This window comes from Fringilla coelebs, assembly GCF_963513975.1.
Source record: "Fringilla coelebs genome assembly, chromosome: 5".
NCBI lineage: Eukaryota > Metazoa > Chordata > Aves > Passeriformes > Fringillidae > Fringilla > Fringilla coelebs.
Window position 1 is genome coordinate 41977232 of NC_140033.1, and position 14573 is coordinate 41991804.

Below are 14573 nucleotides of genomic sequence, written 5' to 3' on the forward strand. Positions count from 1 at the left end.
AACAATTCTTATCTCTTTTCACTGCTCCTGTTGTTTTGCACCTGTGGAATGTGTTATGGAGATTGTTTACCCAAAGTGATTTGGTTATTGGACATGGGTGAAAGTTGTTTTGAGTGATTAGCCAAACACTCAAAGCTGCATCTGACTGTCTGGAGACAGTCACGGGTTTTTCTTTCGTATGTAATTTAGTATAGCATCTCTTTAGTATAGTTCTAATATAGTATTAGTGTAATATAGTGTAGCTTAATAAAGCAATTGCTCAGCCTTCTGAATCATGGAGTCAGAGCACATTATTCCCTGCCTGGGGGCACCTTCTACTCCTGCTAGACCATCAGTGAGGGCTGTTTCATGGCCTTCTTCAAGCCATCAACTGCACTTCAGGCTGTGCCCAGATCAGCAGCCACAGCTTTCATTCATATCCATACCCCAAATTCTGGCACCTCCGAACTCTGTTCCCTTGTGTCCCAGTCCATTAACTCTGCTCTGCTCTTCCTCATCAGTCCTGTCTCTATTCCTATTTGCAAATCACTCTGTATCTGCCTACTGCAACGTCCCCTCTGTCTTCCAAGTCTCATTAATGCTCTCTGAGGCAGGCTGAAAGTCTCAGCAGGTTTACCTCTTCATCTTTAGCTGTCATCTTTCCATTCTCTCTCAGGAAGGGAGAGGTGCCAGAGCTCCCTGAGCAGCTCGCTTCCTCCTCCCAAACCCATCCCATCCTAGACTTCTTACAGAAAACCCACAGTAAACTGCTGAAAACTTAAAGGAAGGTTGCCATCCTTACCAGGATAAGCTCTGCTTTCTACTGAAAGATCCTGGTAAATGCCACTCCCTGCCAAAGAAGTGCATTATCATGAAATGTCTGCATTAAGTGAAGGAGTCCGCATCAAGCAGCATATGTTCTGACAGAGAATTCTTCCAGATGATGACAGGACATAAAAATGTCTTAATTGGGACTAACACAATGCAATATACTAATTATTTGACAGTGCATAATATCTTTATTTAGAACAATAAAGCATATGTATATAATGTAAATTCCAAATCTGAACTGGTATAAAAAGGGATCTGGGAAAACATCTATCTTTAAGAGGACACATATGTACATACACATCACATTTTATAAACTTTGTTGATTACCTTCAGTCAGAATGTAACTATGCAAAACTGTGCTGACATTTACATTGAAATAAATGAATTTGCCCATAATGCAACCAGCAAACGTCTGTGTCTCTATCACTAAAGAGTCTGAAATTTCCACGTTCCATTAATTTGATAAAAAAATAGCAACATGCCACCATTACTGTAAATCTGCATTTAAGACAGTTTAATTATATTTATGAATTGAAAAATATTGGATAATTCCTAAACATAAATCAAACTCAAAATATCAGTATTTTATGTGTACTGTTAAATTTTTAAATTAATAATTCTGTTTTGTGTACTGAACAGTTTCAGCATATTATGTAGAGCAACAGAGAAAACAGAGCTGCTGCAGATGATAAAACATGTGCAGGTTGTACACATACTCTATAGTAAAGCACATTTTATATGCTTATAAAATGACCTCGTGATGAAATAAGTACCATTAATTCATTCAAGTAAACACACATCTAAAGTAGAACAGTTACTCAGTATAAGCCTATCTGCTTTTTTATTCTCACAAGGCCACTAGTAATTGCATGCAAAGCTCAACTATTTCAAAGGAAACCTAAAAATGTTACACTTCTCACCAAACCACAGATATCCAAAAGCCAAATTTGGTTGACTTTTATATAGAAAAAAAAATACCCCTTTTTTCCCCAGTTTTATTCTAAGAGGGAGTGTGTTGATTTTCCACCTTCGTTAATGCATGGGTTCTGTCTACCCAAAAAGAAGACTGAAAAACTGATCACTCTTTAGAAGTTGAACTTCTTTAGAAGTTAAGAAGCAATTAAAGGTCTATGTCTGCCACCCCATCTCCAACTGAAGAGTATATTACTCTATTTCCACTGATTTCAAAGATGTCTCACAAGTCAGTAGTCTCCCAGAATCTCACTATGTCCACAGTAAAGATCTCCTCGGTGGGCACAGAAAGTTTCCAGTAAATTCATGATGCCATGTCAAAGTTCCATGCTACCTAGTGTATCCATGAATGTCCTGAAGTCTCCTTCTGGGTTGCAAAAGGATTGAGAACACCCAACCAGGTCTCTCTTGTGTTCAGAACTCTCGAAATGAGGGCAAAGAATGGGAAAACCATGTGGTCCGACAACAGTTCTGCTACTCCAGGTGTCGCATGAACTTTTGTGCACATTCAAAGAATAATGGCTGTGATGTGAAGGTCAAAAGTATACATGAGCTTTCTTTCTGTTCTCATAAAATTTAAAATTTACCTTGCTCCACGGAAGAGATTAAAGTGTCTGACATTATTTGAAAGTGACTGGAAAGTGAACATTTTGTCATAGTCAATTTTTATTTGTTTCAATTCATAGCTGATATTTTCTATAGTATTGAAGATTAAGAAGCCTAAAATTTGAATAGGCTGCTTTTGAATATCAAAGTATAATTTGGGACACACCAATGTGACCCAAATTAAGTGTTATTATTTGATTTTCTGGAAAGAATGTCTTTAGAAAAATGAGCATTTTTATCAACAAAGAACATTAATAAATATAAAATTTTTGTTTTACTGAAGCTAAGGAAAAAACCCAAACCCTCAAATGCATAAGCTAGCCTCAAGTACACATTGTATGAAGTATTTAAGGTTTTCATACAATATGTAAGGATAATTGCTTCCATTTGCTGTGGATACTTTTCCATTCGGTCAAAACCAATACACATTTACTCTCTGCATTACCAATAAGGTGCAAATTTCCATCAGTTAGATCATGCTGACATTTCTTTTAGGGTACCTCTTAAAAAAGTTTGAAAGTCAAAGTCTGAGGGCCTTGTGAGTAAAGACCTACACAGAGTCAAAGGAGACTCAGCTTTAGATGGGGAATTCCACTGCGTGAGGATTGCACTTGCTTTTTAGAAGTGATGAGCAACACTGGTGAGTGCTCCACCATCTTCAGAATAAATGTGAAGGCCTAATTCTGACACTAAGCTTCTTTTGATCTAGTCTAAGAGAAGTTCCTCAGGTGATGCAAACCGCAAAGTTCTGTTATCCTTAATAGAACTATGCTAATTTATACTAGCTGAGTAGGACTTGAAGACCCTTTTATGACAAACAGAAAGTGCAAAAAAGGCCTGAGTATAAATAAAAATTCCCATGATCAAATCCTTCCATCCATGAATTCATGAGAAATTTCAACCTTATTGCAGTAGGGTCAAAATTCCATGCAGTGTAGCTACATGCAACATCATCAAGTATGGTAAGGTTCTGAGTTTTTTTTCTTTTTGCAAGTCTGAAGGACAGTTTTACCAATAATACAGATACACACACACACACACACACACACACACACATATTATTATATGTATGACATATTCTTTTTATGCATGGTTCTCAGGAAATTGAACAGAAGAATAAAACTTCCACTAGGACTCTTAAAAAATTTAGTAACTATACATTTTAAGGAGAACTCCGACTTTATGCAAAACTTTAAAAGGGTTGGTGGGTTTTTTTTGGTTGTTTGGTTGGGGTTTTTTTTAAGTTTTCAATTTATTTAAACTAAAACTCTTGTTGAGCTGGTCAATATCACTATAGATGACAGTTTGTCACCTCATGTGAGCTTTTACCATTTACCCTTCTGAATTACAACCCCTAATACAGGTAAATAATTCATACTCATTATCTGGGAAGAGACAAGATGAAAAGATGCACAACTACACTTGTAACTTTTACCATGGTATTTTTAAGATTTACTTGAAAATGCACATCTGTACATCAGTCCTGTTCATATTCCATGGATACTGTAACAGTAATAGATGCAGAAGACAGGTGGGAAACAAAGCCTTTCTCTTTTGTTCCAAAAGAATTAACTTTCTAGAATGGAGAATGCCAGGATATTAAAGCTTACTAATCACTTAAAACACAACGCAAACATTTATTACAGCTGATGTAAGTAAAAGCTAAATACACTCTCAGGATCTCTCCGATTTTCTATGCTATACATTTACAGACAAGGTATAAATGGCATGCATCTTCAGAATTTAAAATGCATTTCATGGGTTTGTCTTTATTGTGATGTTTGAACGCAATTCAGACTCTTTACTTTGCCTTAGCACGACTGGAAATTTCACCAGTGTTCACACAGCCAGCAGTTACACTTAATTCTTCGAAGCTCCACGAGGTACATTCACCTCCTGTTTACTTTGTCTTCATCCAGTATTTGGTTCTCCTGAACAGAGACCACCAACGCTGATGAATTCTTGAGGCTTTCTGGGGTGGGCAGCCAGCCACCTGGCACCCGATAGAGACCACGTGTTGCTGTACACACTGCCTTTGACAGGCATAAACACAGCTCCTTATAAGTCTAGGTCTAGAACACGAGCTCAGGGCATGACTTTGCTTTCAAGTTTTATATACAATATTGAAGAGTATGTTATCTGTATCCATTTCTGCATTTTCTGTCAGTTCAGAGACCTTCATCTGAAGACATCAATTTAAGGTAGAGGACACAGAATTTAAATTAAGGATGCAAAGGTATTTATGACTTGCAATGATTACACACTGTCGGAGGCATTTGAAAAATGCTTTTTTTGTTCAGGACATACTTTGTTTGCCAGAGTCAGCTGAAAGTATTAATGCAATTAAAAAACCTCAAATGTCACACAAGGTAGATATTCACATAAGATACAGTCCTGCTAAGTGCACACTCTTCTTGTCATTGTTCAATTCAGTGTTGGTTTCACAGTAACAAACACAAATTGTCCTCATCACTGTATCATGTCTATGGAGTCATGGGCAGCAACAACAGATGCAGACTCAGTCTGTCACTCCAGAAGGAATACGAATGTGCTTAAAGCTGCTTCATTTATGAAGCGAACATGGAACTGTTACCTGCCTGAAGAGAAAAACAGAAATTCTGATTTTGCTGATTAGTTTTCCCTTCTGTATTACTAAACAGTAGATCTTTTCACAGACATACAACATAGACATTTTTTTCCTATAATTTTGGAAATAAATTTAATGATACTTGCATAGGAAATTCTTTACTGAGAAGGAAAAATGTTATAAGATGTACTTTCCTGATGCAAGAACACACTTGCCTGCAAAAGCTCATTGATGTCATCTAAGGTAATGGAACCACTCTCATGTTTTACAGAACTGTTTGGGCATTTTGGCATTGGCAATCTCTGGCAGCAAACTTCCCTTTGAAGTCATCTGGACGAACCAAACTGAGTTTACATCTTTGGAAAAATGGAACAACTTGTCCAATGCAGTGGCAACTTTGATTCTCAATGAGCATATGGTAGAACAAAGCAGTTAAGGAGAATGAAAAACCTCTCAAGTTGTAGATAATTCAATCATATTGAGCACCTGAAAATAACAGCTACAGGAAAAACTCCAAAACTGAGATTGTCTGTTATACTCTAATGGTGCTCTTTCCACTCCTGATAAAGAATGAAGAGTTCAGCGCTGTCTGAATTTCCCAGACTCTTACATAGGTGCCATGGGTTAAATACAGCAGTTTCTGTGGTGAGAAGCCTCTTGCCAGAGAAGTGCTGCTCTGCAGAGGACAGCTGGGACTGAGAAACCTCACTCACCTTTGCTGCTCATTCTTACTAAAGCAAGACTGATGCTACAGGGACTACAGAAATGTGCTGACTAAGCTACAATTATATGAAAGCTCAGCTCTATTTGGCCTGTTCTCCTGCACTCACCTGCTAATTTTACCAGATTGTGTTCTTTAGCTCACATTGTGTTCTTTAGTTCACATTGCTTTGAAACAGCTGTCGAGTAACAGCTGAAGGCTTCTCTGTATCAGCTCTAACACCAAAAATGAAAAGCAGTAGCTGTGCTTTATTCTGGAATTCTTGTAAATTTCATTTTGAAGCATTCAAGTTAAAAATCAAAGGTCTACATTAATGATACAGGATTAATTAAATTAGCTGCTTAAGATCTGATACACCTACTAAATGCTAAATGAAACCTACTGATAGCAAGATTTCTTTTTTTCCCGAAAATGGACTCTGAATCACTTTATATTGCAGCAGATGAAAGTAATTAAGTCTATGGTAAAACTCTCACCATAGCCAACTTACCAGTACACGAAACAGTAACAGTGTTGAGGGAGAAAAAGCAACAGCTACACTTGTAGATGTTCTTTTTCTTTTTGCTGCAACATACTGGAAAAAAAAAAGGTACTTTATTACTACAGTAATAGCCTTCCAAGGAAATAGAATAGAAGAATATTCCTACTTATAGATGAATATTCCTAATTTCTCAGGGAGGAGAAATTTGTAATAGTCATCTATGCCATGTATGCCAAAAGACATGCCATATTTTTACAAAGACACCTGATAGAGAATGCAATCTGTTTCAAGTTCCTGCAAAGGCCCTCTCCTGCATTTAACTGTGTCATCTTTTCTTCATATAAAAAAATGTTTTGTATTTTCTGTGAAGTTAAAAGGAAGATGTATGTTCCATTTCACAGGTTTTAACACCTATGAGGATGATGGGCAGAATGAGTTATTTGTAGGAACCAATATACTTGGTGATATGAATGCACAGCCTTCCATTCTATATACTGTATAGGAAGAAAATTAGTTTTAAGAATTTATTACTTTAGCAAGCTTAAACATGGGAAATTTCAGCTCCTGTGACCAAACTGCTAGATCAGAACCTTGCCTGTTTGTCCCTTCCCCAATGGGCAGCACCAGGCATTTCACACAGTGTGAGAACACTACAGGGCATGTCCTTCAGCCACCTGCATCAGATCTTTCCCTAAATCATTCATAGTTAAAATCTGACCTCAAACTGTTATTTCTAAGATATTTTTGATTTGCTCAGAACTTTCTCTCTTTAAAAATCAGATAAATCAGTGTATAAGTAGGAAGAAAGCTGTGAATCATTTCAGGATGACCTTAAGAAGTTATTAACATTTGAATGAGTTCTCATTAACTTTCCACAAATATTAAAACAAAACAACCAGAAAACATAGTACCCTGGGGAATGTAAAAAAGTGAAAGGATATAAAAAATATTATTGTAAGAGGTATTTGAAAGGATTTAGAAGCAAAACCAGAAAGACATTGCTTTCTATTTATTTCTATAACTCCAACCTAGCTTTACACCACAGAGCAAATAACAACATTTACTTTATTTTGTTGGTTTTCCTATAGGTCTCAGCAATCCTTTCTCACAGTGGGAATAAAGATAGACAAAAAAAAGTCCCTATAATAAAATGCTGTATGCAGAAGTATCCTCCACACCAATTTCTGTGTTTAAACCAGAAAGTCCTTTAAATGGCACTCTAAGCACATATTCTACCTCTGCAGCAAGACCTTGTGTTTGGGGTTTTTTTGTGTTTGTCACACAGCTAAACAGGAAGTAATTCTCAGAGATAAAATTACACCTGTAAATGCAAATTTTAAGTGAAACAATATACCTTATCTCATTTTCCTCTTGATAGTCATGACACTGTGTAGTTTCATCACTTTCTGGTCTGGATTTGGGATGTATTTTCTAGGAAGAAAATGCACTAAATATAAATATTCTAAAGCTATAAATATTCTAAAGCTTTCTTTAGTAACTAAACAATTGTATGTTTCAAAGATGTTCAATATCAAAATCATCTTGCAAAATGTAGGCCAAATCTTGTCCTCTAACATACATCTACTACTGATATAATTTTTACTTTTGAAGTTTTTGTATTGTAGGCAGGGGCATAAGGGCCAAAAGGAAAAAAAAAAATCCTTTCTCAATATACAATAGGAGAAATGAAAAATTGGGTGAATCCCCAAATTTTTGTTTCCAATTAGAGAGCAATCATGCTGATAAGACAGGATTTGCACTTTGATGGTAGAATTCAAGAATTTGACACACAGATTTACATCTGCAAGTCACAGTTAAGTGGAGATCAAAAGAGGCATCACTGCTTTCAAATACAAAACAGTTCTCTTATTCCCACCTCCCCACAGCTAAGAAATGTAGCATCACTATGTAAACAATTATATGTAGTATCTCTTACCTTCCAGTATATGGCTCCCAAAATAAAGCCAATAAGGAGAGACAGCAATGATGACAGTGCTATGCTGATCCCTTGCAGGCTGGAGCTGTTAATGAAGCCAAGTGCTTCTTCTGTAATTAAAGATACCCTCATTAGTGAAGACAGATTTATAGCAGAAAACTGTCTTTAGGGCAGCACTATTAGCAAGAGTACTTTCATGCACCACCTACATAACAGCAACTTAAATGGCAGATCAGATACTTCAAAGTGCAATGTCCATGAGATGCACTTCATACAAAATCTTACAGGAAATTTTTGTCCGCAAGGATGCTCCACCCACTTCTGAAACAACAGTGTTGAAAAGTACCAACACCAATTCTCTTTTTGCCATTTGTAGAGAATCATCTCCTTCCCACACTTGAAAGTTTTGGATTTCTTAATTTTTAAAGGTCTTACTTTGAAACACAAAGGAATTATTTGGAAAAGAATATATATCAATTCATGCATTTGCACTGGTTCCATCAGACTGCTCCCACTGACTGCAGGCACTTTGCCTTGGCACTAATCAATGACCAACCTGAGGGCTCTCAGGGAGGTTAATTTAACAAAATAAACTTGATCACTTCTAAAGCTTCCTGGAAAGGTACCTCTGACTTCAGCAAGATCAAACTCTTGTACCCTCAGGTTTGACAGTGTGTTATTTGGTTATAACCAATTCTTGATAGCTTTTAACATTTTGTATAGAAGAGCACCAATCCTATTCTTTTATGAACACAATTCCATTCCCCTCACTGGGAGCTGTATGCATGCTGAAACTAAAAATTGTCCCTTCAGTTATTTCAAGAGTAGGATGTGGAAAGTCCCACAGAATCACCTGGGGACCCTCCTCCTGGAATGCAAAGTGAACCTCAGGAGACGGGTATTTTAGATGTTGTTCACCCAGGTTTGGTTCATTTCAAACTGGGTGTCTGCACCTCGAATGGTGGGGGTATTGACAGATTACAGGAAAAGAACCAAACTGTAAGCACTGGAAAAGTGTAGGTGATTGGATACATAGAAATGAAAATGAACTGACAGCACTCAAATTTGCGTGACTCATGCAAACAGCAAATGTCTAAGCACACACAGTATGATATTCTGGGTCAAACAACATGTGTTTAGTACATTATTAAACAGCCTCCAAGAAAATACGTTAGTTTAGAAAGAAGTGTTCTTATAATTAACTAGCAATTCATTTTCAACTCTCAGATTTTCTTGTTGACATTTTTCAAGTTTTAGACAAATGTTCTTTTTATCTCTGAAATTCAGCTGTGTTTTCTAGGCTCAACATTGTTAGAAATAACAAGACAACATAAAGTCTATATTTTATATATTCATATACTACATATATCTCTGTGTCTCTGTTACATATCTCTGTTTACAAAGTCTAGGTTCTGACTGCAGGGGCTTGAGTTTCACCTATATCTGGTAGATTCGGCACACTAAAAGGAAACATCAGTCAAGCACAACCAATGCCAGCTTACCGTGAAAGAAATCTGTCTACAGAAGGGAAAGATAGCAGACAAAGTTCTACAGAGGTGAACATCAGCTGAAAAAGAGAGGCTAGTGATTAGGCTGCCTCTCTCTGCTCAGACATTAAAGCCAGGAGCAGACATTAACTGGGGACACATAACCTTTCTAACTTTCTGTCTCAGATTAGGCACAGAGGATGTTTGCTTGCAGAACTGATCTGCAAGAAAACTAGGCAAAATTAAGTGGGTGGAGCCAGCCTGAACAACCCTAGAAATGCTCTCCCACTGTCGTTTATCTAAACTGTATTCTCAGAAGAAAATTCTGACGTCGCTCTTGTGCTCTAAGCAAGTAAAAAGCAATCCTCATTTGCCTAATGCCATTCTTCTCAGTGAGAGACTGCTGAGTTTTACAGCTACATTATGTAAATCACATGGGGATAGCTATGTTTTCTGGATTCCACCCCGCAAACTTCAGAAAAAAATTAAAAAGTGAAATAAAAATCAAAGGAAAAACTCTTTAGGTGATGTAGAGCATAATGTGTTTGATAACATGTTATGGTAGAGTGTATAACCTCAAAAACCCTCTGCCTACCCGCAGTGCTGGGCAGCATGTCATGGCAAGCATGCTGTTTTTTACATGAACTGCTAGAGAAATGTTCTGCATGCAGGATAATCAGCGATAATTTTGTACCTTTGTTTTTAACAGTATTTTTCACAAGCTTAATGCAATTTAAGACAACAGAAGAGACACCTTTACAACGAGGAAAAATCTGATTTCTGAAAAGTTACCTCCAATGCAGATGATTTCTTAATCATCTATGGAAAACTGAAAGGAATTTATAATTAGCTTTCCATAGGGGGATACACAATCCAGGGATCAAGCCTAAATACAATCCCATTGTGACACTCTCCTTAGCCTACCTTTTAAAAATGACAACAGATTTTCTTTTCCACAACATGACAGTCTATGAATACATTTGAAAGTTAAGTAATCCATAACTACCTTAAAAAGCAAGCAAAACCAGAATATTTAATTTCACTTTCAAGTCCAGAAAAAATTCTCTTGAAAGATCTGGGGGGAATGAAATGAGTCATGGCAGGTTTCTTCATGTGCCCTTTATTTATATTAAAATTTAAAACAGAACAGGCTGAAGAATTTTCAGTCTGCAGAACCTCCCAGAGACTTGTCTTAATGAAGAAAATGGAGAGAAGAAAGAAAACTGGCTAACATTGGGACCTTTTCCTCTGTTAAAAACTTTGGAGCTCTACACAGAAAGATTCTGATTTCCATCAGTTGTAAAGGCAGAGGAGGAGAAGGAATAGCAGGAACTAGGTGTACCAATAACTTTATGAGCTCTTTGAGCAATGCCAGAGGAACTGCTGACTCTATCCAGGAGAGTGAAAAAGGGCAGTGGATGCAGGCCAGCATCTCTCAGAGCTCTCACTCTGTCTCTTGTGGAAGATTCCCTAAGGAAGTGAGCTCATTTGATGCTGATTGACGTAGAGTCTTCCTGGATATTGGGATGTCAAGATGTAAACAAAATATATTTACATGAAAAGCTACTCATCTACACAATGAAGTTATTGAGCCGCTTCCTACTTGAGCCATGTGAGATTATGATTGAAAGAACTGACTTCTTTTTTTTTTTTTTTTTGCCATATATGTCTCAAAGGAATTTCCAGTTTACCTCTGCTCAGTTCCAACACAATTACCACAAGATCTTATCTGTAAAAATGCAGAGCAGCTCTCACCTGTTCATTAGGGTTTTCCATTAACTATTAAGTTGGAACAAAGGAACAAAGGCACAGAAGGCAGCACAAATTGCATTAAGCTATGGGAGAACATTTTAAAATTGTTGTGCAATTACTGAATTAAACTATGGTATCTTTTACTTAATTAAAAAAGGAGAACTTCCTAAAAACAGTTACAGAGATCTCAGTGTTTACATGTTCTTTGAGCTACTCAGGACTAAATAATAGGGCTAAATTATTGTAAGGAAATTACAGACAAAAATGTAAGGAGGCAACACTGAACTCTTTATGAAATTATAAAGAATGTTATGGCATTCAATTGAAGAAGTTTTAGTCGCAGCTAGCAAGTTCAAGCTTTGATCAGAGCAACATGAAGTTCATCTGATGGTTTCAACCACTGAAAGAAGAGATCAGGACTCAAGTCTTCTTATCCTGAACCTTCTTCTTTACATAGGAGCCATCTCATCTACATTCTCTAGACAATGTGTGGTATAATCATGTCAAGAAATATGAGCAAGACTGGAACTTTAACAGCAAATTGGAACGTCAGTGGATTACAGTCAGGTAACACAAAAAGGAAAAAAACAAAGCAGCCTAAATAAATTGGGGATGGTAGCGGTAGTCTTCTGAGAATTTTATGAGAAATAAGAAAAGATCTTTCTGCTTTTGAGAAAAGATGAAGTGGAAACATGTTACAAGTCTACATTCAATATACAAGAATGAATAAAGCACTATTACCATCCAAAAAACAATTGTTCTATTTTTCATTTGGCTGGGCTAAGACTTTTTGTGTGTATTTACTTGAGATTCTACTCTATTATATTAGTTTAATTTTATTGTTGTGTAAGAACAACGGAGTCATGAAATATGACTCAACAAAAATAGCAAAAATAAAAATCCATAACTTAGCTAAGTTATATACAATTTCTATGATATTTCACAAATTATTTTATTGGATGATGCACTTCGGGTTTTTCTAAGCTGAATGTAGAACTGGGGCAGTTCAAGTCATCTGACTACACAGACTGTATTAATAGATTCAAAGTATATTAATCTGGAGGGGTTCTTTTAAAAACACTGAATGCTTCTAAATGCCCTGGAAACTATTAAGCTGAAAAATAACTCAAAACTGTTTAAAATTAAAGGGCTAATTAAAAAAAAAAATACTGTAGTTTGTGTCTGAAGATGGTTTTTTTCAGTCCTCCCCTCTTTTCAATGTTTTCCTTTTTGAAATTTGAATTTAGTGGTGCTTTTCTGAGAACAGTACTGAAGCCAGGGGAATGCTATGCTGGGGAGACTTCACAGGGGAAGTACTAAGGTTTATTCACTGTTGTTCATTCCAAGAAGGTAAGGATTAACTAAAACCAAAATTTCCTTAGCAATAAAGTCAAGACAAAACTATGACTGGCACTAAAGGCCATTTCAGGGAATAAACCAAGGCTGTCAATAAAGATTCCACAGCTCCCTCCCTGCAGGAAACCTCCAAACGAGTAACTACGGTGCAACCAGTCAGCATCCAAATTAATGTAATTTAATCTGATTATGAGTTCAAACTGTCCCCAGACCCAGCCAGACATGCAGTCCTCATGTCATTTCTACATAAGGCTGTTAATTGATATCCAATTTTCCAATAAATTGCTTAAGAGACTGATAATCAGTTAAAACACACCTGTACAGCATATGGTAGCCAAGCAATTTACTGCATTATTTTAATTAGGCTTTTTTCCAACTTGATTATCAGTTCCAATTATAAAACAAGATTAATAATCCTGCTTCTGCACTCTCCTCCACAGTACAGACACAGGTGCCACACTCCACTGCACTGCCTGGCATCCCTCCTCCTGTCACTGTACTGGGTCAAACTCCTTTCATCTCAACTACTCCTGTAGTCTGTCTGTCTTTTGGCTTCTCGATCCATTCCCATTGCTTCAGGCTGCGGCTGAATATTTTTCCTCTAGCAATGACAGCAAAAATTATCCCACGTTCAGACCTGAGAGAGAGACAGGTATGAATACTTTAACCCCTTCCTAGAGCCTCAGAGCTGGCCCTGGGCTCATCAGGTTATTTGCAGACAGCTCAATGACCTCCTGGCAAGGAATCTACGGCAGTGAGTCTTCTCTTTTCCAAAGACTCAGGCTGGCAGCCAGGAGTGGAGGGGGTTTTTTAATTCCTTCTACTCTGAGGGTTCTGGGCTGTGATGACTTAAGACCTACTCTTAATTAGAAAGCAATCAAGAAAGGCTTCAAATCTGATAGCAGCTGTGAGCCAAGTACGAGGTAGCATGCATGGTGCTAAAAGCCCAGAGGGTAACTAGATTACAAATTCCAAAGGGAAGGAGCATGAGAGAAAAATCAGGCCTAGTAGCAACTGTGTTGCCAACAGAAGCCACCATTGTGCCCACTAGATTCCATCAGGCTGCCCCTCTGGACGTATTTCCTCAAGCACATGGAGCACCAGTCACACACTTCATCACCGCACACTCAGAGAACACAGATGTTTGTGAAGTGAAAAGGGGAAATTGGACAGAGAGCTAGATACATGGTGACATCTTGACCTGTCTGGGAAACGAGAACAAGGAAACAACAAGGTTAAACTTTGATCACCGTTTCAGGAACCTCTAAGGAAATCCCCGCTTGTTCACCTGGGAAGCCCCAGATAGTGTTCACCTTGTTGTACAAGATGTCACTAAAAACCCCTGAAACTTCACTGTTTCCTCTCCCCTCAGATTCCTGTACCCTTCCTGACCTCATGATAGGCAATGTTGAGGCTTTTACAGCGACCATTCTGGACTCTTATCAGGGAGATGTCATGTAATAAGCGACCAAGACAGATAAGAAAGGAGGACATGAGTATGCCAGCGAGAAGGTTACAGCCTGCCAGAACAGTAGTGACTTTGTCATTAACTCCAAGTGAAAGCATGCTGATTTGTGGAGGTGGCCCTGCTGCAACTACACCAAACAAACACGGGGATGGTCCTCAGGGCTGGTGTAAAGCTTGGTTGGGATTGACAGTACTCTCAAAATGCAATATATCGGTATCCTCTTTGTTCATGTGAGTACCCTCATCTGATTTAGGATAGCTATTCTGTTCATTTGGAGCAACTTCCTTTGCTGAGAGTTAAAATGAGGTGTCTGGCCAAATTTTCTGAGGCCATATGACTAGTGAGACCTCATGACAGCCAAAACGGAGAGGCCTGCCCTCTCCAAGTTGTAGATTGC

The 14573-nt window shown here is 37.6% G+C and overlaps 1 protein-coding gene across 2 annotated transcripts in view; it reads right to left on the reverse strand.

The window, feature by feature from the left end:
• Window positions 1–1057: 1057 nt before the first annotated feature.
• The window catches only part of KITLG (KIT ligand), a 56154-nt gene continuing 42638 nt past the window's right edge, over window positions 1058–14573 (reverse strand). For both annotated transcript variants that reach the window (XM_084206236.1, XM_084206235.1), the window contains 4 exons: window positions 8114–8223; window positions 7532–7608; window positions 6187–6270; window positions 1058–4985 (listed from right to left, as the gene is read on the reverse strand). In XM_084206236.1, coding sequence (XP_084062362.1) covers window positions 6231–6270; window positions 7532–7608; window positions 8114–8223 — 227 coding nt within the window. In that variant the 3' untranslated portion in view covers window positions 1058–4985; window positions 6187–6230. The remainder of the gene's footprint in view (window positions 4986–6186; window positions 6271–7531; window positions 7609–8113; window positions 8224–14573) is intronic.